The 27341-nt window shown below is 42.6% G+C and overlaps 2 protein-coding genes and 1 long non-coding RNA gene across 3 annotated transcripts; 2 read left to right on the top strand and 1 right to left on the bottom strand.

Annotated features, from left to right (window-relative positions):
- Window positions 1-1417: 1417 nt before the first annotated feature.
- On the bottom strand, window positions 1418-14575 carry LOC120703059 (probable serine/threonine-protein kinase SIS8). Its single transcript, XM_039987068.1, has 13 exons — window positions 13749-14575; window positions 12621-13058; window positions 12191-12294; window positions 10739-12075; window positions 10490-10530; window positions 9620-9688; window positions 5459-5559; window positions 4268-4346; window positions 4079-4177; window positions 3924-3992; window positions 3047-3096; window positions 2795-2971; window positions 1418-2183 (listed from the first exon to the last, which is right to left on the bottom strand). The coding sequence occupies exons 1-13, from the start codon at window positions 14301-14303 to the stop codon at window positions 2069-2071; spliced, it is 3234 nt and encodes a 1077-aa protein (XP_039843002.1). The 5' UTR covers window positions 14304-14575; the 3' UTR covers window positions 1418-2068.
- Window positions 14576-17017: 2442 nt separating this feature from the next.
- On the top strand, window positions 17018-21618 carry LOC120703058. Its single transcript, XR_005686741.1, has 2 exons — window positions 17018-17501; window positions 21389-21618. It is a non-coding gene; the product is annotated as an uncharacterized LOC120703058 (long non-coding RNA).
- A 1619-nt stretch (window positions 21619-23237) lies between these two features.
- Window positions 23238-27341, top strand: LOC120703057 (probable fructokinase-6, chloroplastic). Its single transcript, XM_039987067.1, has 7 exons — window positions 23238-23582; window positions 24488-24705; window positions 24876-25088; window positions 25210-25407; window positions 25481-25618; window positions 25911-26027; window positions 26906-27341. Exons 1-7 carry the CDS (start codon window positions 23441-23443, stop codon window positions 27038-27040), a joined length of 1161 nt encoding a protein of 386 aa, XP_039843001.1. The 5' UTR covers window positions 23238-23440; the 3' UTR covers window positions 27041-27341.

Genomic DNA, 27341 nt, shown 5'->3' with positions numbered 1-27341 from the left:
AACAGCCACCAGCGCACCGAGAGGTCGATAGACACTAGACAGGGTCGAGCAGTGCACCTGGTGATGAGGATTGGGCGCCGTCTCCACCGCTGTCAAGATCCGTGGGACCGCATCTCCCCGCGCATCGCAAATGGTATTCGCTCAGGGTTGGAAGGCCGTGTCGGATCTGTGTTGGATCTGATGATGGTCAATGCACGTTAGGGTGACGAAGTTTAATTTGCGCCACTAACTAGCAACACAAATACACATTCCTCTGCTTCTATCTATTCATCCGTGTTGCTGGCAAGTCCAGAGGAAGACGCAGCGCTTCTACGCTGGCCGCCGAGCGCCGAAGGGAGCCACGAGAGGACGAAGCTGCTGCGAGCTGGGAGCACGATAGCACCATGTATGGGTCTGTGGGGTTGTAGGCCCAAGTTAATGTTTATATTGCAATAGCTCATGCGACCCAGTTTTTGGTGTTGTGGATATTCTTATTAGCTCTGTTACCTGACCTAATAGCTCAATAACAGATTTGTTTTAATTTGTATATTGCACATCTAAATAATAATGTGAAATACACAGGAGACTTACGGGATCATCATCCTGTGCGTTTTGCTTTCGGGAATGTTGAAGGTCTTGCCAGTGTGGTCCAAGGCATGGATGAAGTCGTGAAACCGGGACTTAACTCTTATTAAAAAAAATCGGGACTTAACACCTCCTCGCCTTACACTTTTCTGGGCTCTAGCTCGTGCAAGAGAGAGCAGGGCTGCAGTGGGGCAAACAACCAAATCTAATGTGACGATCTCTTTCAACTTTCCCATTGCAACCCACTGTTTCATGCGTCGTCTAACACTCTGACTTTTCTCATCCGTATCACAAATTCACAGTCAGACAATAAATATATAGCTTTCTGATAAATTCAGACAATAATTAATTATACACTCCAATAAAACTCGCGAGACTGGAAATTTAGTTTTTTGAGGGTGAAATCTTATGCTTATCATGTTTCTTTTAAAATTTCTAAACTAAACAACATAATTCTATATTGACAGTAGGAACGCACGGACACCATCCTACTCAATATATTAAGAAGAAAGAAGAGTGTAGCACCCAGTCACCAGTACAAAGCCTTTTCTTTTCATGAAAAAAAAACAAAAAAAACTCCCACACACACTATATTGCCTTTTTAGAAAAGTAAACCCCTTGCCAACTAGATGCAGAACGTGACAACAATTTATCGAGCAGCATTGGCATGCGACCTTAGCTCAACATTGGATGTAAATTTTAGAAACTATTTGCACGTGTCACCGCAGTAGTGCATCATGTTAATATGCAATAGACACCTCATGTACAGCAGAAGCGCGCAGTTTCAGCTAGTGGTCTACCCTCAATAGGGCACAAAGAATGATAACATCAAATAAAATAACAGCGAAAAAAAGAGGTGAGAAGAGAGGCTCGACATTTCCCCCTTGTAAAGAATGATGGTTTTAAGTACAAACAGATTTTCTTCTGTAATCTAATTGTCAATTACATCAAATTTGCTGGGACGTGATATACACAAGGGCCTGCAGGTGAGATCCTTCAATATTGAAGCTAAGGGCAAAACGACATTTCTGTCGAAGAACATTACAATTTGATGGATGGGGCCTCTTAAAGATGAATACTCCATTAGGCCGAGGACTAACAAAAGTGATGCCCGCTGAACAGAAGACGAGGGACCTGGTTTACCTGGCATGTCAACTTCTGGCTCCAGCCCACCACTTTGCCTGCGACAATATTACGCAGCAACCTTCACCAACTCCGTTTCCCCTTTCTTTTCTTTTTGTTTGATTGAACTGTGTTATTTGGGTTGGCTTTCAGCAGATGGACAGACTCTGCTAGCTTCAATGGAGAACCTAATGCTGTATTTTGACTTTTTGAGGGCAAAGGGACCAAAATTTCGCCTTTTTCATCAGATATGCATTTGGCGTACTGTACAAGACAATCGTAATAGTTACAGATGGTCAGTTGCTTGAAACCGGGAAGGCAAGACAGACCAGTGCACTCTCTTTTTGGTTTGTGTCGTCAGCTGATACTGACCACCATATTCTTAATCATCTGTTTGCTGTGTCCGCTTTCTGGTAGGTTGGTTAGCAGGCATGTTTTTCAATAATGGTCTCAAAGCAGCCATGATCTCTGAAAATGATGGCCGCATTCTTGGATCCCTGAATGAAACAGTAGATAAAACAGAATGGAGAAACGAAGTAAGGCGCAAAAGATTGATAAAGACAAGGAAAAGCACCAAACATTCAATTTAAAGAATATGTAATTAAGTGTTTCAGAATACTTGTTTTTTCCAGTATATCGCAAAGTATTATGACATCTCTCCACACAGTTAAAATTTTTCAAAAGATATACACTCCAGTGAAGCATAAGTTAAGGAAAGCTTCATTTTACTCCCCTCACCAATCCGCTTAACCCCCTGAGCAAAATTTAGGCTCAATTTACTTCCCCGAACAATTCCAATTAGTCCAATCTATCCCCTAGTGATATTTCTCTTTTTTGTTTCTCCGCGTATAAAGTGAATTTTAAGTTCAAATTTTGGGAGTGGATACATGATGCCTTATGTTTTAAAAAAAATACATTAAGAATTTTTGTGAGTGGATTGGTGAGTGGACAGAAGTCTGCCTTTCCTTTCACAATTTCATGACAGAAAATTACCAATTTACGACTGCAACTGTTAAGTAAATAACTACACATCAAAGGCCACAACAATTTTGTAACACTTTATAAATGCTAAAATTCCATTGCAGCCCAGGAGTTAAAGCATACTAACGTCTGCCAGCATCTCTTGATTATCTCCGCTACAGCTGGATCCACACTGCCTGGAATATCAAGTCGTCGCTGCTGAAAACCAACAGCTCCAACAACCTGCATGGGATTCATACCTTCCCATGGCTGTAGTAATGTACAAAGTTCCCATAATATGACCCCATAGCTGAAAACGTCACATCTGAAAACAAATGCAAAAGGCATTCATCAATCACAAAACCATTTGGAATCAAAGATAGCAACATGCAAAACCTACTTCTCATCTGACGGTTCATTTCGAAGTACTTCTGGTGCCATCCACTCCGCCTGCATTTGATATAGCGCAGACAGTTAGCAACCTCAGTATTTAGCCTAAAGCATCGAGTTTTGACTAAGCAAATCTATTCAAAATGCAAAAGCTTATAAAAGACAAATTCTAACAGTACAAGAAAAAAATAGAAAGCCTAAAAAACTGCTGATTTGAAATCATCAAAGTTCCAAATTCTAACAGATACAAGGGCATGTTCAATACTGTAAATGTTTCAGGCTCTAATGATTCTCTCCAATCTATCTCATCCTCATACCCACATAATGACATGAAAGGAAAAATATAGTTTTCAAACAACAACAATCAAAATACAAATGGCATGTGCAAGTTTACGTTGATATCAAGGTAAAGTGAATTGTGAGATTTAAACAAGCTTCTGGACCTGGCAAAGCATGATTACCCACCCCTCTAGCTACACAACTAAATATTTCAGCATTTTTTTTCAAGAATTTGGCAATCCACTCCAATCCAAACCATCAGAGAGTAAATTATGGCATAATCAATAGACGGATCAGACATGCAAGTTTAGATTTATCTCAACATATGAATTACAAGTTTCAAATAGGCTTCTAGCCCTGGCCAATACGATTGCATGCCCTAACCTCTCTAGCTACACATACCAATCCAAATGCTACAATAAAAGTCAATAGCAAGCATTTCAATCATTTTCCTACTATTGGGAGGTATCCTATATACATTCACACAACATGCACTAGAAATGAGTTTTACAAAAAAGGCAAGCCAAATATAAACTTGCTGTTTTCAAGAATAAGTTTATTATTATAAGAAATAGAAAACGTTATTTAACATAATTATGCAAGCTTACTGTTCCAGCTGTGGATCTTGAGGAGAGGAAGGTGCTGTGCTTTATACGTGATAAACCAAAATCGCAAACCTAAACACAAGACAAGTAATAATTGTTATATATCTAGAAATATCCAAGACACAAAGCATACCACTGTTAATGGACCTGTTTATTACCTTCACAATCCAATTTTTGTCAACAAGTAGATTTGGAGACTTCAAATCTCGGTGAACTATGACAGGGGTGCAATTATGTAAATAATTCATGCCACGGGCCTGTGGCAGACAACAATCAAGTATTAGAGAAGATAGATCGAAGTTCTCAATATGAATTAAACACAAAAACAAAAGGTAACTTAGCCATACCACATCAAGTGCCATCCTTAAACGTCTTCTTTCATCCAACTGGTTATTGGGCCGATGGATCAACCGAAATAAACTACCTCTGCATTGTCAATACTAACAGTTAGTAATTGTGCATTTATGCAAGTCAACTTATATTGAAAAGACAAAGATAAAACATAATGATTTACAGCCCTGGACCTATACCTGAATAATGCTTTAACATACTATGCATATGCAGCTATAATGACTACATCTTGTACTCTCATTAAGATCCAGCAATGTATTTAGATTTTAAACTATTCTTATACACCCTCTTCTATATTTTCTGTTAACCATGGTGTAAACTTGGCAACTTGCTGGCCCCTGTGGACGCAACTTCCCATTTTCTTATAGAAGCATTTTACTGCACAATTCCAGAACTCTACAACAATCAGTGTTTTTATATAAATATGCAGAGAAAATTCAATGCACGAGAGAGGCTGAGATTAAATGATACTTTCTCCACTAATACTTTTTAGGAAGAGTACATGCCATTTCAAAAAGACTGTCATTTGACCGACCAACAGAAATTCAAAAGGCAATCCATCGACAGTTCCATATTTTATACAAGATGGAATAGCTTTATTATGAAAAAAATCAATGGTCATAAATCAATAAACTATCAAGTAAAAGTAACAAAGAATCAGCACAGGAGGAAAAAAAAGGATTGAGTAGAGAGCAAAAGGATGGCAGAAGCAAATGTGTAGATTTTTGCCTAGTGTTGTAGATTGAGTACTCCAGTTAGAGGATTTGATGATTTCACGCCCTCTACCCCCACCACCACCACCACCAGTAACAGAGTAACTTTGGTACTTGTGAAATCTTATCACATTTTTTTGCTCTGAAAATTTTATTAATTTAACCATAAAATTTTAGATTCTTTTAGAGGACCTGATGATTTTACACACCTGCCACAAGTAATAACAGAGAAACTTTGAGATCTGTGGCATTACATTTTTTACTCTGGAAGATCCATTAGTTTAAACACAAAAGTATCTGTGTAGGACACTACACATGTTACATCCATTAAGATCTTTTATTTATATAACACACTTCTTAAAAAAATGACAAACAAGCATTATTCAACAAAGATTGGCACTGTCATTATAATCCATGAATTAGTTGATTCTTCAAAAACTAAAATAAAATTTCAACAAGGAAGCAAAACACTACCTTGGAAGAAATTCAGTAACAATTGAAAGATGAGGTACACGAGTGACAGCCCCCATGAAAAGAACAACATTAGGATGACGCAATCTTCTCATTATCCCCACCTAAACAGAAACAAAGTGTAATAAATAAACATGAAAATTTTTGGCATAATTGAAAATAATCATTACAATGTAGATGTGCCAACTGATAATTCCATGTCATAACATGCTGTAGGTTTAAGAGATGCACTAACTTCTTTTCTGATTAAAATAGTACCAATATCATTAAAAAAACAGTTGTGTTCAAGTCTGTTAGAATTGTATATGGGTGTGTGCGTGAAGGGCCCAGGTGTGTTGTGCGCCTGGGCCAGGCCGGCTCATGTGCCGAGCCCAGTTGATTAGGTTGGGCAAGGGATCCCTAATTGGCATGGATCCTATATATCTTCCGGAAGATTTTTTCTTCCTCATCTTCCACTGTTTGAGATTCGTGCAAACAATCACAACCCTTGGATCCATCTCAAACCCTAACTCCTCTCTCTCCTAACCTTCTCTCTCCCCCACCCCGCCGCCATCTGCTCGTGCTGCGCTGCGCCCACCCGTGCCTCGCGTCGCGCCCTCTCCTCGCGCTGCACGGCCGCCGCCCGCACCCCGTGCGCCACCGCCGCTCGCGCCACCGCGCGCTGCCCCGCCGCCGCGCGCCACCGCCGCCCGCGCCCCCGGGAGCTGTCCCGCCGCCGCACGCTGCGCGCTGCCCTGCTCCGCGCGCCGCCCGCGCCGGCGCCGGAGAAGAAGGCGCTCCGATCGCCGGAGAAAAGGTGCCTGTTCAACTTTCAATTTTAGTATTTTTCAACACTCCGTGACTCCAATTTCAACATTCCGTATCTATAGTTTCAACAATTCGAAGTTATTTTGTTGAGGTGATTTTGTTGAAATGTTGAACTTATTTGCAGCAACTAATTGGGCCAAATGGGCTTTAAAGATGAAATATTTATCTACCTTCCACAAGATGTATAGGAGCTCCCCCTAATTGGTGTATTCTATAAACCAATCTAGGTCCTACCTATATATGTAACCTTGCTCTCAAACCCTAATCAATCAATCATTCCACGCAATCTCCTTTGCTTTCATGGTATCACGAGTCCGGGATCCCCACGATCCCGCTTCCGCACCCTAGCGCGCGCCCCTGCGCTGCTAGACCGCCGCAACCCCTGCGGCGCCGCCCATCTCGCACCGGTCTCCCTAACCGTCGCTGCCCGATGGCCGGTCCTTCCTCCCTCACCTCCGAGGCCCGTGCCAAGGCCGCCGCCCAGGATGCGCGCGATGCAGACACCCAGAAATGGGCAGATGCTCGCGCCGCCCGCCAGGCTGCGCACGAGGCCGCCCTCGAGCGCGCCCGCCTGGCCGAAGAGGAGGCCGCCGCTGACACAAATCCCAAGCTACCTGCAGATGGTGGAGTTCCTGTAGCTGATCCTACTGATTTTCGCAGTCTTGCTGGAGCTCTGCAGTATTTGACCTTCACTCGGCCGGATATTTCATATGTCGTTCAGCAGATTTGCCTTCATATGCATGATCCTCGAGAGCCTCACTTAGCTGCTCTCAAGCGGATTCTGCGATATGTCCGCGGCACTCTCCACCTGGGTCTTCTACTGCGCCCGTCTGCTCAGGCTGATCTTGTGGTTTACTCAGATGCAGATTGGGCCGGCTGTCCTGACACCCGCAAGTCGACCTCCGGCTATGCCGTCTTCCTTGGCGACAATCTCATCTCTTGGTCTTCGAAGCGACAGACTGCAGTCTCCCGCTCTAGTGCCGAAGCTGAGTATCGAGCAGTCGCCAACGCCGTTGCTGAGGTTTCCTAGTTGCGCCAGCTTCTTGCCGAGCTCCATGTACTAGTCAGCCGGGCTGCCTTGGTTTACTGCGATAACATAAGCACCGTCTATATGTCCGCCAACCCCGTCCAGCATCAACGCACCAAACATGTTGAGATCGATCTTCACTTTGTTCGGGAGCGTGTTGCTACAGGAGCTGTCCGCGTTCTTCATGTTCCTACAAGTTCACAATACGCCGACATCTTCACCAAAGGCCTGCCGTCTTCTGTGTTCACAGAGTTCAGGTACAGTCTGAACATCCAGGCTGCCGACGATCAGACTGCCGGGGGGGGGGGGGGTGTTAGAATTGTATACGGGTGTGTGCGTGAAGGGCCCAGGTGTGTTGTGCGCCTGGGCCAGGCCGGCTCATGTGCCGAGCCCAGTTGATTAGGTTGGGCAAGGGATCCCTAATTGGTGTATTCTATAAACCAATCTAGGTCCTGCCTATATATGTAACCTTGCTCTCAAACCCTAATCAATCAATCATTCCACACAATCTCCTTTGCTTTCAAAGTCAGCTAACTGTAATTAGTTGCATTTTGTTAGTCACCATGGTCTACTTCGAAACTATGCAGATCAACAAAGTTTGGTTTTATTGTCAATTTTTCATGCTTGTCAGTTCATGTCATACCATGCCGAGAGTGCCAAACAAGCACTAACTTATTCTGTGACCTCCATGTGTTTAAAGTACCACCACTGGTCCTTTTTGAGCTATTTTACAGTTACCTCAAATGAATACAGGCCCTTCATTCCCTTTTATAAAATTGTCTAGATTAATTAAGGTGTGCATCGACTTCAACTGCTAAAATGCAGGAGTAGCATCTGTTAAGGGATAATATGGTAAGTTGTTGCAAATACTAGGATATGCAGCTGAGTAATTTCAACGCTAGCCCTTCCCTAATTTCCACTGGCAGTTCCTTAATCTTCTCCTGGTCCTAACAATAGAAAGCTTAGCCAGGTAACAATTAAGGAAGGAACGCCATTCACTAGCCATCGTCCACATCGATCCCATGTCAGACCATATAGATTGGCCAAGGAGAGCAAATCAGCTGCTGCATGTGAACATAAATCACGGCAAAGCTAGAGCCAACGCTGTCAAGAAGCATGTCGCAACAATGCTGGTCCATAGGATATGCAATCTGCATACAGGTTCAGCAAGGTGGCAGTGTTGGCTACATATGCTCAGCTACAAGGAACAACGCCACAATCCATGTGACAACCTCCACGATAAGTCTTCTTACATTTGATAAAAATCTTCTAAATGCTACAAAAAATATCAACAGTTCGATTTTATTTCTACTGCTGGCTCTACAGGAGTAGAACGTGCTGTAAAATCTCTCTTTTACTTTCATTTAGAAAGTCAACATGGTCTTGAATATGTTCAACATTATTCTTTATAATTATTTTGTAGTAAAAACAGGTAAGGATATAATCATATAATAGTTTTTTAATGTCCAGTTCACTCATTTCATTTTTATGTGCCAAATGTTAAATTTTGTTTTTTGAGGTTTACTACATGCATCCTAAAAAGAGATCCATTTCAGATGAGAGAGCACAAAACTAAATCAACAAAAAGAATAGTGCGGTGTTCAAGTCAGCTAATTGTATTCGTTAATTTTTCATGGTCACTTCTAAAACTGGGCAGATCAACACAGCATGGTTTATGTTTATTACAAGTCATCTTGTATTGCCTCTCTTAATACAAAGATGCGCAGCTCTCCTGCGTGTTCGAGAAAAAAAAAAAAGAAAAAAAATCTTGTATTGAATAGGTAAGACACGCCAATACAAAATTTAACCATTTTTTGAGTTAATCATGCTGACCGTTAAAAAATATCCCAACAGCAATTATTACGTTGCCTGTTCTAACCAAAACATATGCTGTGTCATTTTTAAGCTTGCATAGGACCAATAATAAGATGTTGCTATTGTGATTTGGAATTATCTCTTACTTAATCCAGCATCCTGTTTGAGATGTGGGACATAGACATTCTGGGCCCTATCGACCCGCCATCCGAACAAGGACACCGCTTTAGACTAGTGGCAAGGGTTGATTACTCCGGAAGCAGATTCACTACGGGAAACCAAGGCTAGTCAAATACAACAGTATTTAGCGCAAAAGGCAACCTTAGCCAAATGGACGGAGCATAAGTTCTGCATATCTATATAACTGTCTGACGAGCTCAAGATTAATGGTTCGATGGTCAGATGGTCACAAGATTATTGATCCATTCAGATTGAGAGAATAATCAATTCATTATAAAGCTGACACTATTCCATTTTGTAGCCTTCAAATATTTAAAATGCGAAAATTCATATACCTCAGTTCTAAATTCTTCCAGAGCATCACTTGAAATATCTTGTTGCAAGAATTTCTTGACTGCAACTTCCTACACAGAGGAGCAAATTGCTATGATGCAAAAGAAGCAGTACAAAGATGGAAATGGTAGACATTTTTTACTATTTGTGCACAGAGTGAAACAAATGAGCTCTGTTTAAGTCAAATCAAATCAATCATTTGTAGGTTACTTGTTTTAGCTTTAACGTTCTTCACTTTCAAGTCCAAGCATCTAGAGTTCAGGTGGGGATACACAATAATAATATAGTTCTGACAACTATTACAATATGTCAGAAACCTTTTTTAGGGAGAATGAATTGCCTAAGACTAAGAAATTGTTTAAATACACCTTGATGACTATTACATGGACTTAAACGTGGATCTCATGTCAATACATAGAAGTAATATCCCCTCAGGCAGTCAAGATTAGTACCAAAGCTACATAAGGGTCCATACATCATTGTGGTACAGCAGTACTTAATTGTTTGAATAGAAAATTCAAGACATATGATTTATTGCAGCCATGTGCCTATCTGTAACTTGCATCAAGATTTACTGATTTAGCATCACTTGAATACAAAATTTAAGACATGATTTGTTGCAGCCATGTGCCTAGATGTAACTTGTAACAAGATTTAGTGCTCTCTCAGTTTGGTGGTGTTCAGTGTCCCTATAAAAAGGAGTGTGTTCTAAATTTTGACAGGGTGAAATAGCGGGATCATTTTGTTTCTTCACATATTATTCTATTAGGACCTAATATTTCTTCGTTACTCTAATTCTACCATAAGTTTAGGCTTATTATCCCAACTTGGTCTTATTCTAATTAGCGAAACAAGGTAAATGAAGAACTTACTGTTCCATGCCATTCACCTCTGTACACTTCTCCAAAAGATCCTGGAGATAAAAGAAGCAAGTCAGAACAGCATTGAAATACAAGGCAGTGTGATTTCACGTTTTGAAGTATGCTTTATGTTATTTTCAGTCAATAAAAGCCATGACTTAAGAATGGCAATATTTTGCCAGTAACATTGCAAATAAATTGATAGATATACAAGCTGAGCTATGAAGAAAATGGATTTGCAAAAAGTCAAGAGAATTGTACCCAGCCCAACACGTTCTCCAAGCGTAAGATCTTCCCACTGGATTTCAAACTCTGCAACATCATCTAAAGCAATTTCAGACCTTGCACTCTCTGTCCCAGTTGACCTATCAGAAACTCGCTCAGCTTCCTGAGGTGCTTGAACCGAATCCTTTTCATGCTCGAGGGCAGTATCCAGATGATCACTATCCAACAAGTCATGTCTACCTTTTTGGATTGATTTGGTTGATGAACTTGGCAAGCAAAGCAATTGACAACTAGGATCAAGGTATTCATATTGCTTGTTAACAGCAGCAGTAGTAGCGACAACTGCAGCTGCAGTGGCTGCAGCTGCAACTGGCACATCTAGTTTAATATCGCTGTTAGATTTAGCTGCAGCAACGACCATTGAAGACGCGACCACGGCAGCTGTTGCAACAGCTGCAGCTGTAACAGGCATTTGCTTCATAAGTTGTAATGGATTTTCCTGGGGAGGTGCAGATGGTTCATACAGAGGTATAGAGGGAGCAGCATTATCCCGGGAATCGAACGGATGGTAAACACCCAATCCCTGGACAGGCTTAAGGTCAAGAGACGTCCGATAAGGAACAATCTTGAGCTCATGTCCAGGATGATTTGGCAATGAAGGACCATGGCCACCAGAACAGTCATGTGATGTGGATTCAAGCTCATTCATTGTCCTGATCATTTCATCTTTCGTTTGAAATACAGATGTGTCATAAACAATCAGGTCTTTTGGTTGTTCCTTAGATTCTTCTGAAAATAAGTCAGGTGGTGGCACAACTCCACTTTCAAGTAATACAGCATGGATCTTTTCTGCTAACTGGGGGTTCTCCTTTGCAGCACTAATCATATACTCCGAGACATCTTTCACTTTCTTCCTCCGTACAGCTGGAGTACTGCCCATCTCAGAAGATGGAGGTGAACTTGATGACGAATTATTTGATGTGATCGACTTATCTTTGCTTTTTGAAGTCATGGTATGATCTGCATTAGATTCATGAATAATAGGCATATTTTCACTTGCATATGTGCTAACTGATAGTTCCTCAAATGAACTTGATACCCCAGACCCAGATACATCATTGTCAGTCTGGGCATTTGTTGCTCCATATGGACCAGAATTCCCAGCATTGCTCGGTGTGAATCCTTTTTCAAGTGATTCGTGTTCAAATGAACCATGAATGGAACTCGAAGCTTCACTGAAAGAAGAAATCAACGGAGTGTTACTGTCATGTTGATCATCTACAAATAAACAGTCTTCCACTTCTCTACCCAGGTCGGCACCATCTGATGGAATAAGAGTACCAGGATCTATCATGAGATCAACAATACATTCCCTGTAAACATGTGGTGTGTTATAGATGGTAATGTATTAATGTAATGCAATACCCATTGCTAACACAAGGGGCTGAAAAATAACTTCTACCATCAAGGGATTGGTATGCACAGTACCTTCCATCATTAAATTTCACAATGTTCAAAGCTCCATCATCTGATCCAGTGTACTGCCTTCCTTTAACTAGTCGACAAGGAACAGCAATGCTGTCTGCCAACACCTAGATGCGAGTATGCAGAGAATAGAATTAGAATACTGAAAGACCAGAAACAAACAAGTTTGCAAGCATTAACACGTGTTGAACTGTTATGTCTTGAGTTCAGCTGAGTACATAACAAAAATGAAGTTGGATTTTATGCTACTAACTAAACAAGGATAACAAGAAAGTGATCATGTCAATTTTTGTACTGCAGAGGAGAAGATATTGCATTTCAAAATGATTGTAATCCACGACAGCATCTCTAGGGCTTATTGTTTATGACAAATTTGATAATAACAAAAGTAATGTGCCTCAGATTGCTGACAACAATGTGATTTGTTACTGACCTTAAAAAGCAGTGCACGGTGCCGAGCCAAACCAACTTTTAGCTGCCCAAGAGGTATAACTGCACTTCTTATAGCAGCTCTCAATGCACTGCTCATATTCCGGTACTTCAACAGCATGCTTTCTGGATCAACGACTGGTCCCCCCATGTAGTTGGAAACTAAATTAGCTAGAGTCTGAACCAAAGTGCGGCCAGCAAACTCTGAATTTTTCGAGCGAATTTCCACAGTCATGATAAATGCCTTCTGCTCCAATGCTACAAGCTCAGAGTCTAGTGCTTTGTTGACCAATACAGCTTCAGTTTTGGCTCCATGTGAAAAAGGGAGTGCTTGTAGTTCCATCAAAGAGGGTATGGTCGATAATGTGGCCTCATCCCGAGTGGCACAGATGTCATAGAAACCATCCAAAATTTTGTCGTCGTAGCTAAGGGCATTGAAACTCTGTGAAGCACGAACAAATCTACCATATGAGGAAGTAAGAAAATGGTAAGAGTCACAAATACATATGGCGGTTTTATTTGTTAACAATATCTGATGAAGGAGAACATCTAATGTTGGCTACTGGCTGCTGCTAATTCTAGGCTATTGATTGAGCGGTTTAGTGCATTGCAAATGCGTCGCCTACAAAAGCATGGGTAGCCAATAGTGCCAATAGCTTCTATAAAACAAGCCAGATGTTCATTATGGTGCAAAACAACTAAACCCCACTACTACAAAATCATGATCTAACTTTTTTTCCTCAAAAAAGAAAAGGTCGATAGGATTATGAATGGTAGAGCAATCCGAAGTGAACTTTTCCTGACTAGCATAATTTCAGAGATACTACGAGAAAAGGAAATAAGCATATATACCATAATGAGCTAAGTTACGTAACTACATTATCTCATGATCCCATACCCGTTCCACTCCAGGATGAGTTCAACATCTATCAGAAGAACACCACCATGATCGAGATCGATACATAATACAGCAGACGTCTAGCCAAAGTAACACATGAAACCCATTTCCGCTCTGACGTCCAATTCGCATGAACATAGCACGAGTAGATCCCATCGCAGTAAAGGGAACAATCTACTTAATAGAAGACTAGGATGGAAAGGGATGGAAAGGTGGGGTGGAGATGCTGAGTACCCAGTATCGGAAGGCGACGACCTCCGCGGGGGAGCTCTGGAGCGGGCAGGAGCCGAGGCTGATCTGCTTGGCCACCTCGATCTGCATCGCCTCGGGGTCCTCCCGCACACTCATCTCGAGCGCTAGCTGCATGTGGTAGTCCTCCAGCTCCGCCTCCCGCTTCTCCTTCCTCTCCACCTCCGCCTCCCGCTTCCTCTCGTCCTCCGCCTCCTTCCGGGACTCCTCCTCCCGGGCAACCCTCCTCTCCTCAACCGACGAAGCCAGCGCGGTCGCCAACGCGTTCTCCTCCGCCTCCACCTCCGCCGCCTCAGCCGCCGCCGCCGCCGCCGCAGCAGCAGCAGCAGCAGGGGACGGGAGGGGAGGAGGAGGAATAGGAGGAGGCGCGTGCGGCCGCCCAGTCACGGAGCTGAGCCAGCCCGACAACCCGGAGGCGGGCTTGTGCTCGCCGCCCTTCTTCGTTGGCGGCGGGGGAGGCGCCACCGGTGGCGCCGGCGACGAGGCGCCGTCGCCGCCGGCTGAGTCGCCGATGTGCAGCTTCCTGAGGAAGCTCTTCATCCCTCCGCCGCGCCGCCGCCGCCGCCGCAGCTACGGATGCGGCTGCGGGGGCGGGCAGGAGGTGGAGTGCGAGGATTGACCTGCCCGCGTGCACCCCAAGCCGCATTAAATTATTCCCGTTAATGCTTCGCCCGCTGCAACTGGCTGCTGCTCCGCTCCGCTCCGCTTGCTCGCTCCTCTCCTATCCCCCCGCGGCCGCCGCTCCTCCCACGACGAGCTGACGCAAGCGGTAGCCCAAATTTAGTCTGGCCGAACCGAAAATTCGGGGGCTCGAGTGCGATTGGTGGGCGGCGACTAATTAAATACGGAAAGGCGCTCGACTTGCGGCTGGCGACTACACACCTAGTCCGTATGACATGTAGGGCCGCGGCTGAGTGCCCCCACGAGTCAGTGACTGCAACACGTGGCGCCTGCGTGACGTAACCTGACTGGCCGCGTGTACGAGCGGGAAGTGATTGGTCTGAAGAAAGCGGAGAAAAAGGGTGACACGCCGGACGGGGGTGAGCCGGGCGAGCGAGCGGTCGCCTGCGAACTCGACTCGCGCGGTGGACAACCCACCGACTGGCGCGCGGGACCCGCCCGCCCCCTCTCGCTCGATGTAAGGATGCTGGTGGGGCCCGCGTGCGGTCGGCCCACTTGCCCCCGCCGCCGGGTCGGGTGGGCTGCAGCCTGCCGCGCTGTGAGCAGGCAGGCAAGTTGGCCACTGGTTGGGTCTTTGCTCGCTCGGGCCCCGCCACGGCCGCGCGCCCACCACCACCACCATGTGGGGCCGGGGATCCCGGGAGCGCCCCGCGGCGGGACCCGCGCGTGTGGGTGGTGGCGTGCGCAGTGGCCAGTGGGTGGCTGCGTGTGGCGGGACCCACCCCGCGCAGGCGCAGCCACGAGTAGCGTGTGGACCCCCCCCCCTCGTGGAATTTCTCGGCTGCAACTCCAGCTCGGTGCTCGGCTGCTCGCATTGGTTCGTCGTTTGTTTCTAGTGGCCCTTTCACTCGGGGCCGTTTAGTTCCCAAAAATTTCCAACTCCTCTTTGAACACATGTATGAAACACTAAATGTAATTAAATAACAAAACTAATTATATAGTTTGGATGTACACGACGAGATGAATCTTTTGAGCCTAATTAGGGCATGATTAGCCATAAGTGCTACAGTAACCCACATGTGATAATGATGCGGTCAAAGGCCTCAAAACATTCGTATCGCGGTTTCCAAGTGACTTCTGAAATTAGTTTTTTAATTAATGTTAAAAAGCCCTCCCGACATCCGGTCAAAGATCGACGTGACACCCAAAAAATTTTGGGTTTGGGAACTAAACGTGACACCCTCTCTTTTTCCAATTTCTGCATCGCGGTTCAGGGGGCCTCGTACGACGGAGGGGTGCGTGCACGTGGAAAGTTGGTGCGGCCACCGTGGCATTGAAGATTCGGCGTGATGTCGGACGCTCAGTTGCAAAAGATAAGTATACAAAAATATTGTAATTATTATTTTCTTTACATTGCGCAGTGAATATTGCTTGAAATATGATGTTAATATTATGATGGTAATTTTTTATCCTCAAATGTGCACATAATTTTTGATGTTGTAAGCGTTGATTTCTGATGTTGCAATTATTATTTATCAATGTTGCGACAAATTGTCCAATAAAAAATTTTGATCGGGCATACCGACGTTAGTAGTGTGGTTGTGCCTTCTAGACTACTCCCCGCCTTGGGTAGGCGGTACACGTACTACTAGTCAAATTCTAGCATTTGCAAATGTTTTGAGCTTTCCAGTCGTAGCTTCTTGTGCACGGTGTATTAGCCTATTTTTTGTGTGCGTGTTTGTTCGATTCAAAGTCATGGCACGCGAGACTTCTCTATTCTCTCCGAGGAAGTTGGTTCGAATTACTGAACTGTACACATCTGTTGACAAATGGTTTTGCTGGCATGGCTAGGCTTTTATATTTCTTTTCCGGCCGAAGTCTATACAGTTATCAAGTGTAGACAGGAGATACAATAAATCAGAAAATGAGAAAGATACACATATGGCACGATTGGGAGACTTGTTCAACGGGGAGCAGATCTTTGGAGTGTACTACGAAGCTTCCTCGCGGCGACGCCGGATGCGAGGTCTGCTGCTGAAATCCGACAAATGCCAAGCACGAGCAGCCTGGGAGAAATCGAAGGCACAGTTGGACAAACAAGACGCGCGCGAGTATTTAAATACTGGTTACGAGGTGCACATCCACTGGTTGAACGGACGTACGGTTATTAATGACCTATTGGGACAAAAATATTCTTGCATGAAAAGAGATTTTTTTTTTCAGTGTGAGTATAGCTGGATCCGGATTCCATTGTCTAGGCGAGTATGAGTATCTCTAAAAACGATTCCTGCACCAAAAGGTTCACAACCAGCGTGGCCACGTCAGCGCGCGGCTCGTCTCAGCCGTTGGATCGGCCCATCGACGGCCTGGACCGCTCGTTACCTCAGTTTTTTTTGCAAAAAGAGCCCTCTGTTTAACAGAAATCAACCCGCAGTCCACGGAAGCGATTCCATAGAACTTCACATGAATCAACTCGCAGTCCAAGCTCCTGTCGGCTCCTGCACCTCCCTCCTCGGCGCGAGAGGCGAACCTACGGCGAGCCGCGCTGCGCGGCGTGGCGCACCGGGCTCCCCACCGGACCAACGCGGAGGAGGAGGAGCTGCAGCTTCGAGCCGTGCGGCGGTCAGCCGCGTCGAGTCACCGCGCCGCTGAGCCTCCCGCTAGGCCGCCACGCCGTTGGTCCGCCTGCGCCACCGCGCCACGCCGAGCTACCCGCCGGGCCGCCGCGGAGGAGAACAGAGGAGGAGGAGGAGGAGCCAAAAAGTAAACATGCCCGACAAGTACCCATGCCAAGCCACCACGACGCTGCAAGGGGCTTCTTGCCCCTCAATAGCCCGATTCCCCTCCCCTTCGGATGCAAGCACGCGAAGCCAGGCCGGCTGGCGGCATCTGCTTTTCCCCTTCTCCGCGGCTGCTATCGCGCAGAGCTCGGCACTATCGGCGACCAGCGCTAGACGAGACGCGGCAGCCCAGCAGGAGGGCGCAGCGGCGTGACGCAAGGAGCAGAGAACCAACTGTCGTGCCGCATCTCGATCTCCAATTCTCCACCACGCTCCCTGCCACCACGCTATGACGCTCGCCTATCCTGCCCCTTGCCCGGTCTGCAGTCGTAGCCATGTACGTCCCCTCCTTCCCACCTCTGTCTATTAAAAGCACAAATGCACAACAAGTGTTCGATATATTGCCTCTGTGAGATGATTGCTCAGTTTGAACCATGGGCGTGGTTTTGCCGCGCCATCTTTGAGCTTGCCAGCCAAGGAATAACTGTAGGCATGCTTAGGCCTAGGGCACATTAGTCATATAGCAGATCAAAATCACAAGTTGTCATTTTAGAGCATATCTCCAATGCCCAATTCTACTCCATTTTTTCTTTGAAAGCAATGTCTATTGATCATAGCTACGTGGTAGGAATACATGGTAAAAAATATTTTACTCTGCTACATCAATAATTTAGATAGTATGTTAGCCAGGGAATAAAAATGCAATAATCTTTGTTGAGATATTGGAAAATTGACTTCAACTCAAACAATAAGGATAGATATGTAAGCGAGAGTACCTCCAGGAAGGAGGGAAGGATGACATGATAAAACAAAGTGGAAATTATTGATATCCACAACTCCCTTACATATTTAGAAAATCAATCAAAAGTTGTTGGACAGTACTTAGTGATAAGGAGCGAGAAAAAGGAATAAGTCAAACTAAGCATCATGACACCACACAACAATGAAACAAAACAAAGCATAGCTACATCGAATGCTTTTCAGCACATTACCTCTCAAAAAACTATAACTTCTGACTACTACTTGATAGCTTAGCCATTAATTTCTTTATAGATAGTTGCAATTATCATTACTGAATCCTTAGACTTCTGCTCCAAATTTGCTTCTGAATCATCTGCCAGCAAGCTTGCACATTAACTGCTTTAGAACACTGCAACATTTACTCAGATTATCAAAGCCATCAGTTGCCACAATCGCTTTCAGCGTAGAAGGAGAAGGAACTAAGGCAAGCCTCCTTGAGGTCATGGAAATGGTGCTGTTCAGTCAACATCAACATGGTTGTGACTGTGCTCACATCTAGGTGCTTGAACAACTTGTCCTTACAAATCAGCTTAGGCCTCTGCATGTCATGCCTATCGGTAGGTACAGAGCCAGGATTAGAGCAAATGGCACTTGATTGCCATCTTCGACCTTGACCTGGGAATAATTACATTCCCAGATGAATCTTGGGAATCATGTAGGATATAGTTAACATCATCTTAAATGATAAATTACTATAATACCCTTCTATAATTATTTAGTAATTAAAAATGTTATTTTATTAATATGTTTAATCAATGGTCAGGAATAACGGAGAACATTGGTAACGCAAGGTACCATCGGTACCTTCCAACCACTGTAAACAAGCTCTTTGTCGACTCATAAATACTTTTAACCTCCAACTCTGATATCCACAACTTTGGATTGATCATTTTACTTTTAGAAGCATGGAGGGCATGACATACTTGAAAATTAACTGAACAATGATTAGTTTGATATTTTAATCTGAACTGAACAAAGATTAATTTGATGTCATGCTAACCGCAATGGGTTCCTTCCAAAAGTCGTACCATGTACACAAAGGATGATATACATTCGTCGCCTAATGATTCAGATACATCGTGTTTTGGATCATTTGTGCATTATGCTGGTCGAGATTATTTCTACGAAAGCTCTACAACCAAGAAAATGACTGAATCCTCCACTTTGATACTATAAATAGAACTCTTCCTTGTACTTTGTAGTTCACAGTTTTTAAGATCATCATGAATTACTCTGCAATCCTACAAGGTTTTAAATTAACGGGTGTATTTTCAGTACAAAGGGTAGATCCTATTACTGTTAAAGCTACCAAGTTTGTTACTATACTCTCTGCATACGCATATACTATCCATCTCACATTTAATTAGGGAGGGACTTAGGTGCAAAGCATTTGTTCTATAAAGGTTTTCCTTTTAAGTTATAAAAGTTATATCAAATCAAGATTCTCATATGCATTATTGCAAATTCAAATGTTCAACATTAACAATTCAGTTTCTCCATCTATATCCATTTTACATATTAATTTTTAACCATTTACTTTCAGACACTCATGCTCCAAATCTCACTTGCATCTGTACAGTAATATTTGAGAAAACAAATCAAGCAAAGGTTATTGCCCATTGTTTGTACTCATCTATCTAAATACAAAGAAAAAAAAAAGAAAAAAAAGAGCTCAAGGATGGCTATGCGCGGCAACGCCGCGACCATTTCTTGTTCAACACGAGTCCAGTAACCAATAACGATCATATTAATGGGAGCTTAACTTATCCAACCAATCAAATATAAGTCTAAATGCCTGCATATAACATATCACAAACCCTTTTGAACTACTCCTTTCATTCCAAATTGTAGATCGTTTTGCCAAATCTAGATACATAGCTTTTGTTGCGCAGCTAGATAAATATTATGTCTAGATATATAATAAAAATTATGCATCTAGATTTGCTAAAATGACCTAATTTGAAATAAGGGAATACTAGCTTTTAGAATGTCCACAAGCTATATGGGTCCAATCATTCCAAAACCTAGATGCACCTAAAATGTGCTTCTGGGTTTCAAAAAGCATTTGACCTTTAGAGATCCCAAAAGCTAATAATCTAAAAGTGCGCAGAGTCTTGCATATACTAGTTTGAAGATCTAGAACAGTTTGACTTATAGCGTACTCAATAATATATATACATTTTGAATAGGTGAGTATTAGTTACAGACTTCTTGTGTGGCTTCCATGTAAGTCATCATGTGCTAAAAAAACAAATTAGAAAATCAACATATTATAAGTATGTAGTTATGTACACAACTACAAATTGGTTTGAAGCTAGTACCAACCAGTCCCCCTCCTTATGAACTATGCATGAACATTAACAAGAGGGGTTACTGTTGTTTGTTTGGAAAATTTGGGTTCCAAACCAGTATGTACATCCCTGATTACTGGTTACATACCTCTCCTTAATATTCACAAGATGCAGTAGAAAAGGTTAAAATTTCTTAAGGAAATTATAAAACCTCACTGCAAATTTGGTAGACTCTAATCACCAATAACAACAACCACAATAACATTATTATATTTTCTAAGGTCACTTATACTTGCCATCACAAAATAGTCCTAGTGTAAACTAACCGATCTATATCTAAATTACTAACTTGTACCACTATGAAAAGTAACATAGTTAACCTCTAATGTTTATATAAATTTTCCACTTATGCCACTTGGAAGAAAAACTAAAGTAGCATCCTAAATTTGGATATAAATTACCCACCTCATCATTATGAAAAAAAAGCACAAAAAATCCTGAATCTACGTCTATCATTATAAAAATACCCTTAAGGCACTCTTTTATATATATATATATATATATATATATATATATATATATATATATATATATATATATATATATATATATCTCTCTCTCTGTGTGTGTGTGTGTGTGTGTGTGTGTGTGTGTGTGTGTGTGTGTGTGTGTGTGTGTGTGTGTGTGTGTGTGTGTGTGTGTATGTATATATATATATGTATATATATATGCTTCTAGGTTATCCATTTTCACCATTGTTAATATAAAAAGGGATTAGTTTGTAGGTGTAAGTTCGTGATATCACCATGCAGGGTACGTTTGCATGTATACAGTACGCGATAAGGTATCAATTTCCTAATCAACATATAGCTCAAGTTAAGGTGTAAGTTAAACACATGTCAAACATAAGAAGAAAAATATAAATTTGAATATTGTTTATTCGTGAATTTCCAATCCTTATATATTCAAAATTAGTAGTTGATAGATTAGTCTGTATATGAATATGAATGTATGATGGGAGAACTGCTTGGGCTGGTCAGTATGATGCAAAGGCACATAATTTGACTATTTCCTGTCTTTCTCAATTGACAATTCTTATTTTTTTGAGATTACTACAATTCTTGTTTTTTAGTACGAACGAAACCAGTTAAGCGGCGCAGCGCGAAAGCGAGTGACGATGGTCGAGAGAATGGACTGCAGACTGGACCGGACCGTAGCGACTTTCTTTCAGCCCAGAAAGGCCCAACTAGGTCACTCGATCTAAATTGTTTCTTTTTTGCTATTTCATTTTTCTTGTCTGATTTTTGTATGCCTGTACGGGTAATGAATAATACTGGTGCACTGCGGTTACCACTTTCTTAAGTGATAATGCACAGTGAAGCATGTCATGTGTTAGAGTCACAAACTGATATATGTTAGAAGCGACGACGAATAAACGATGAAGAACAACAAAATCAATCGCCGGAGACACGAGGATTCAACGTGGAAAACCCCCTCCAATGTGGAAGGGAAAAAACCACAGGCGCCAATCAGCAAATCTTCTCTATATCGGGGTGTGTATTTACAACATCTAACGGCGGCTTACAAGAGGAATAGAGGAATAATTCATTCAAGGAGCAAACTCTAAAGGGTATATGAATCGGACCGCGGGGGCCTCCGCCACAACCAACCCCCCTCCTCCCGCACCCCCCTAGGCGTCTCTGGTGTGGGCCTTTTAAAAGCCAGTCTTTTCTTGTGCAATGAATTTGGATAACAATATAACAATATATAGCAGCGGAGATTGAAGAAAATGAAATCAAACGACGGCCACCTGATCCCTCCCATGCACGTAAGCTAATCATGCTTACTGTGTGACAAGTATCGCATTTGAAAAGAAGATATATATTTCATTCAGTGCTTTTAATATTCCCGAACAGTCGAACACAGACATTTTGCCATTAGTGTATCAGAAAAGGGGAGAAGACCGCCATTGTGCTCCACGCACATGAGAACAAGGATGCAAAGCCTCTACCTAATGATATTTTCTGAATCAGTTAATTAACTATGATAATATGTCATCCTAGTTTATTTTTCCTACTAAGTTAATAGCATAGAATGTCATCGTAGTCCATTTTATTAATTTATTAGGTTGATCTAATGATTCAAAATATTTATTACTTACATCCCTATTACAAACTACCCCTCTGTTCCAAACTATAATTCATTTAACTTTTAACCCCAAATTTGACCACTCGTTTTATTGAAAAAATTTGTACAAATAGAACAAATTTAAGTCATTCTCGAAGAACTTGTATTAATATAATAAGCCATAACAAAAGAAGTGATATTTTGTAGAAGTTTTTAAATAAAATGAGGTGGTCAAATTTATAGAGTAAAAAAAGTCAAACAAATTATAATTTAGAACGGAAGGGGTACAAACAAAACAATAATTGCCTTTCCAAAACTCCACAAGCAGCCTATGATCCTTATTTGAACCGATTCCAATTTTCACTTAGGATAAAAATCTTAATCACTGTTTTAAATATATGTTTATTAGAAATCGGCAAAATAGAAAAGGCTGAATTCTTTATTAGAGAAAAAAGTTACGCCTCGAATCAAAATATATGACACTTTAGGATTCCTCGTGGTCAAACTTTTTCAACCATCTGTATATAAAGAAACATACATAATAACTTTACTAGATGTACTTAGGTTCATCATCAAAAGTACTTTCAAAATACTTTATTACTTTTGTTTGAAATACCGTATTTTTCTATAAAAAAATATCTGTAAAACTTTGTACATCATAAGTCGAGTCAATGTCCTAGATCACTTATACTTTGAATTTTTGAATCGAAGGGAGTAATTTCACTTATTTGCAAACGTGGTTAGATGAGAGACTAAAATCCATTTGTACGAGAATGATCCAGCCACCCTGGCGAGCTACCTACTCCGCGCAACGAGCCAACGGCAAAGCTCTGGCCTCTGCTGACCTGTGGCCACCCCACAGCTCCACTCGCCGAGTCACCGGCAGCTCGCAGCCTTGCGGAGCCCAAAATCCACCCGGAAGCTTGACCACCGGACGGTTTGCTCGCCACCCCCTCGCTTCCTCCGCCCGCCCGCCCGCCGCGATACGCCTCCCTCGGTCCCCGATCACCGCCTCGGCCGGCTCCGCCCTCGCGCAGTCAGGCTCATCGACACCCGTATGCCTCTCCACGCCGCGTGCGTTGCAGGGCGTGGCCTCCCGTCGTCCTCCTCGCCCCCTCGCGCCGGCGGCTGGCGCTCCCTCTCCGCCGGCGAGAGGCCCCACAGCGTCGCCTTTGCCGCGCCGCTCCGGACGCGCGCAGGTACTGGGTGCGGCGTGCGTGGGCTTATTAGTTATTAGTACGCGCGCCGTTAAGGCGTTAAGAGCGCGTGCTTCGTTTGCATATGCTGTTCAGCATACGGTTCGCTGCCACTACTTTTCATTGGGGCTACGCTTTAAAAATCGACTCTGTTTTTGTAGATGCAGCGCTAAGAGATGGGCTTTGAGAACTTGGGGGGTGGCACTTGAAAAATATGAGATAGTTGTGTATGGCCTACCATGTGATTTTAGTGCAAATGGTACTTGAAAGTTGAAACTGGAGGCATTGGCACGGGTTGGTTTGGGAGGGTGTTCGTGTTCTGCAAAGCTGGTTACTCTACCATTTTCAAACGTCCAATGCGCAGTGCTCACAGATTAGGGGTGATGAGCATCGTGGCTGCGAAATTTCTGCACTCATACTAGGATGGCAAATTTGCCCAGTTTTGGATGTTGAAGTCATACTGACGCGTGTACATCTACATGAAACATGAGTCAACAATGTAGCAATTCAATGCTCTAAACAGGCTATGCTAAGTTATTGATTAAAGCTGCATCATATCCCTTCTGCTTGATGCAATGGGGTCACTTCACTTTTTTTTTTAAGATAAAGGATGAACTGGGGTCACTTCACTTGTAGCTTGGAAGTCTTTTTTGTTGAAGTTATGGTTCCTGAAACACGCCATAGAGCTAGTATCTTGGTTACTTGATCAGCCTCTGGTAACTCTTTAATTTTTTCTGTTCATGTAACTGGAATTTACTCTACAACTCTCATGTGCATTGATAGTGATTATTATGACCTGTCTGTGGTCACTCACTTTAAAATATAATGTTTTTGGATAAGTACAAAGATGCTTTGTCAATCTAACACGATGCTGTCAATCTGATTTGATTCCTGTTTGATTCACCTAGTTCGGACAAAGGCGGTCTTAAGCAGTGATGGTGCCCCTGGAATGAGTGATTCTCCCCATGTAGTTTGCTTTGGCGAATTGCTAATTGACTTTGTTCCAACTGTCAATGGAGTGTCATTGGCAGAAGCACCAGCCTTCAAGAAGGCTCCAGGGGGTGCACCTGCCAACGTTGCAGTTGGAATAGCTCGCCTTGGTGGGTCATCAGCTTTCATTGGGAAGGTAACATATTTGCATCTGTGCTGCACTTACAGTTAACTAGTGCTTGCGTTGCACTATACATTCATTTTTATTCCTGATAGTGATGTGTTACTTATCCTTTTCATCTTGTTTATCGCTATTGTTTATTTTCTATCTTCTCTGGTTTCTACTAATATATTTTGCACTTGTAGGTTGGCAATGACGAATTTGGCTATATGTTAGCTGATATATTGAAGCAGAATAATGTAAACACTCAAGGATTACTTTTTGATGCTCATGCTAGAACAGCTTTGGCTTTTGTGACACTACGAAGTGATGGTGAACGTGAATTTATGTTCTATCGTAATCCAAGTGCTGATATGCTACTTGAAGAAAAAGAACTTGAACTTGATCTAATAAGGAAGGTATAAGAAGGCACTATGTTGCCATTTCAATAGTTACTGTCATCACTGCTTGTATTTCTGTAAACATGTAACATATATTCACGAAAAACTGATTGTATCCTAATCATGTTATATATGCTAGGCAAAAATATTCCATCATGGCTCAATAAGTCTTATAACTGAGCCTTGTAAAACTGCACACATTGCAGCTGCCAAAGCAGCTAGAGAGGCTGGAGTACTTGTTTCATATGATCCGAATTTGAGGCTTCCATTGTGGTCATCAGCTGAGGACGCTAGAGATGGTATCCTGAGCATATGGGAAACTGCTGATGTTATCAAGGTAACAAATATACCAATTTGTTTTAAACACAAAAGGTATGTTGGTTTTCTTATATTGTATCTGCTGTTAAAAGATAAGTGAAGAGGAAGTTTCCTTTCTAACGAACGGGGAGGATCCATATGATGATGCTGTTGTGAAGAAACTTATTCACCCCAACCTGAAATTGCTTCTTGTTACTGAAGGTCCAGATGGCTGTAGGTATTATTCTAAGGTAATTCTACACACCTCTGATATGAAGACTACTAATACTACTACTTGTTGTGGCATGTCATTTCCTTTTTCTTTTCCTCCATGAGCATAAGCATACTCCATTGTCTGATAAAAGTCACACGACAATACGACATTTGATATAATGTTAATGGAATTATTCATTTCTAGGAATCATGTTAAGACCTAGATATTACATGCTTGTTTTATTCCTTCTTGCATTCACTTGGTAATTGTATCTTATGTAAGTAGGTCTGGGGCAAAAAATCGTTTACAGTGCATTTTGTAAATAACAGGATTTTAGTGGGAGAGTTGGTGGACTGAAGGTAACTGCTGTTGATACAACTGGTGCTGGAGATGCCTTCGCTGCTGGAATACTATCTCAATTAGCCACAGATTTTTCACTGCTCCAGGTATGACTAGAACCTACAGCTCAGAATATGAGCCTGCACTTGATTTATTTTTTTTTCTTTCAGGAAGTAGGTCAAACTCTGTTGTAGGTGGTCCTGCACTTTGCTGCATTGTTCCTGCTCTCTTTTAATACAGATGGATGCATGGAAATATTTTTAAAATGAACTAATGTGATAGTGTGACACAAATGTTCGGTATATTTACTTCATAGAGTCAAAGGTGCTCAGTTGGATATCTATAGAGACATGCACAATCCGCATAAAGCTGAGAAATTTTCAGCATATGTGTATGAAACTAAACTTTTCATATCCTGAATATTGAAAGCACCCAAAATCCAGAAGATATGGATTTGAAAGCTATGGCATATTAAGGGAAAAAAAAATCTTTGTCAATATAACTTCATATGGAGCTTTGACTTCGAAGTTTAAGAATAGGGTCGGTCTTGTGAACTCCATTATAAAAAAAAGGCTGGCAAACCTGAAAAAGATCTATGTTTTGTGTACTGAAATTAAATTTGCATTCACCAATTTCCTTTTCTACCAATTCATCTAGTTTACATCTGAAGCAAGGAAGCACCAAACCATGTCCTGCTGTTGTTGGGGGTACTGAATGGCGTAACAGCAAGATTATAACAGCATGTGCATATGTTGCTACTGGTGGTTATGTTCTCTTAAATTTCCGCCATGAGAGGCATGTTCTTTAGTCACTTGGTGCTCACTGATTTAGATAAATTCGCTATAGGCTATTCCATGAATATATAAAGTCTCAGTACTTCTCTACCGAGATAAGCAAAGCTGATGTCTGGGCATATCTTCAGTTAGCGCCTGACACCTACACAAACAATTAAACTATGCATTATCCTTTTTGTGGCTATAAACAGGACGAAGGCCGATTGCGAGAAGCCCTGAAGTTTGCAAACGTCTGTGGAGCTCTGACGGTGACAGAGAGAGGCGCGATTCCAGCACTGCCCGCCCGACAGCAAGTGCTCGACTCCCTTGCCAGCGTTGTTGCCTGAATGGCCAGCGTCCTTGCTGCGCATGGCAATGTGAATCAGCAGAGCGCATGTCAGATCAGGTGTGATTTCGTTTCCCTACCAATTGATATCTTGGCGGTGTGACCCCCATAGGCCAAATAAATCCGGTGCATGAGGCTGTTTCCTGTCCATTTTTTACTGTGTATAATAAAGTTGGATTCCGAGCCATCGCCATCAGGTTTATGAGTGTTGGGCATGTCTCCGAATACCTGTACAGCCTTGCTGGATAATAACATGAGTGCATCACGAAAGCAGTTTGCCACGGGAAGCGTGGCTCTGATTA

This window comes from Panicum virgatum, chromosome 4K (assembly GCF_016808335.1).
Source record: "Panicum virgatum strain AP13 chromosome 4K, P.virgatum_v5, whole genome shotgun sequence".
Taxonomy (NCBI): Eukaryota; Viridiplantae; Streptophyta; class Magnoliopsida; order Poales; family Poaceae; genus Panicum; species Panicum virgatum.
Note: the sequence above shows the minus strand (reverse complement) of the source record. Positions and strands in the feature narration are given on the sequence as shown.

What these genes read in the sequence shown, in the direction of transcription:
- LOC120703057 (XM_039987067.1), top strand. Translation starts at nt 23,441, where the DNA reads ATGCCTCTCCACGCCGCGTGCGTTGCAGGGCGTGGCCTCCCGTCGTCC. An exon ending in AACTTGATCTAATAAGGAAG is followed by an intron (nt 25,089 to 25,209) that starts GTATAAGAAGGC and finishes TATATATGCTAG; the next exon opens with GCAAAAATATTCCATCATGG. An exon ending in GCTGTAGGTATTATTCTAAG is followed by an intron (nt 25,619 to 25,910) that starts GTAATTCTACAC and finishes TGTAAATAACAG; the next exon opens with GATTTTAGTGGGAGAGTTGG.
- LOC120703059 (XM_039987068.1), bottom strand. Translation starts at nt 14,303, where the DNA reads ATGAAGAGCTTCCTCAGGAAGCTGCACATCGGCGACTCAGCCGGCGGC. An exon ending in GAGGTGAATGGCATGGAACA is followed by an intron (nt 9,689 to 10,489) that starts GTAAGTTCTTCA and finishes TCCTCTGTGTAG; the next exon opens with GAAGTTGCAGTCAAGAAATT. An exon ending in GTTACTGAATTTCTTCCAAG is followed by an intron (nt 4,347 to 5,458) that starts GTAGTGTTTTGC and finishes TTGACAATGCAG; the next exon opens with AGGTAGTTTATTTCGGTTGA.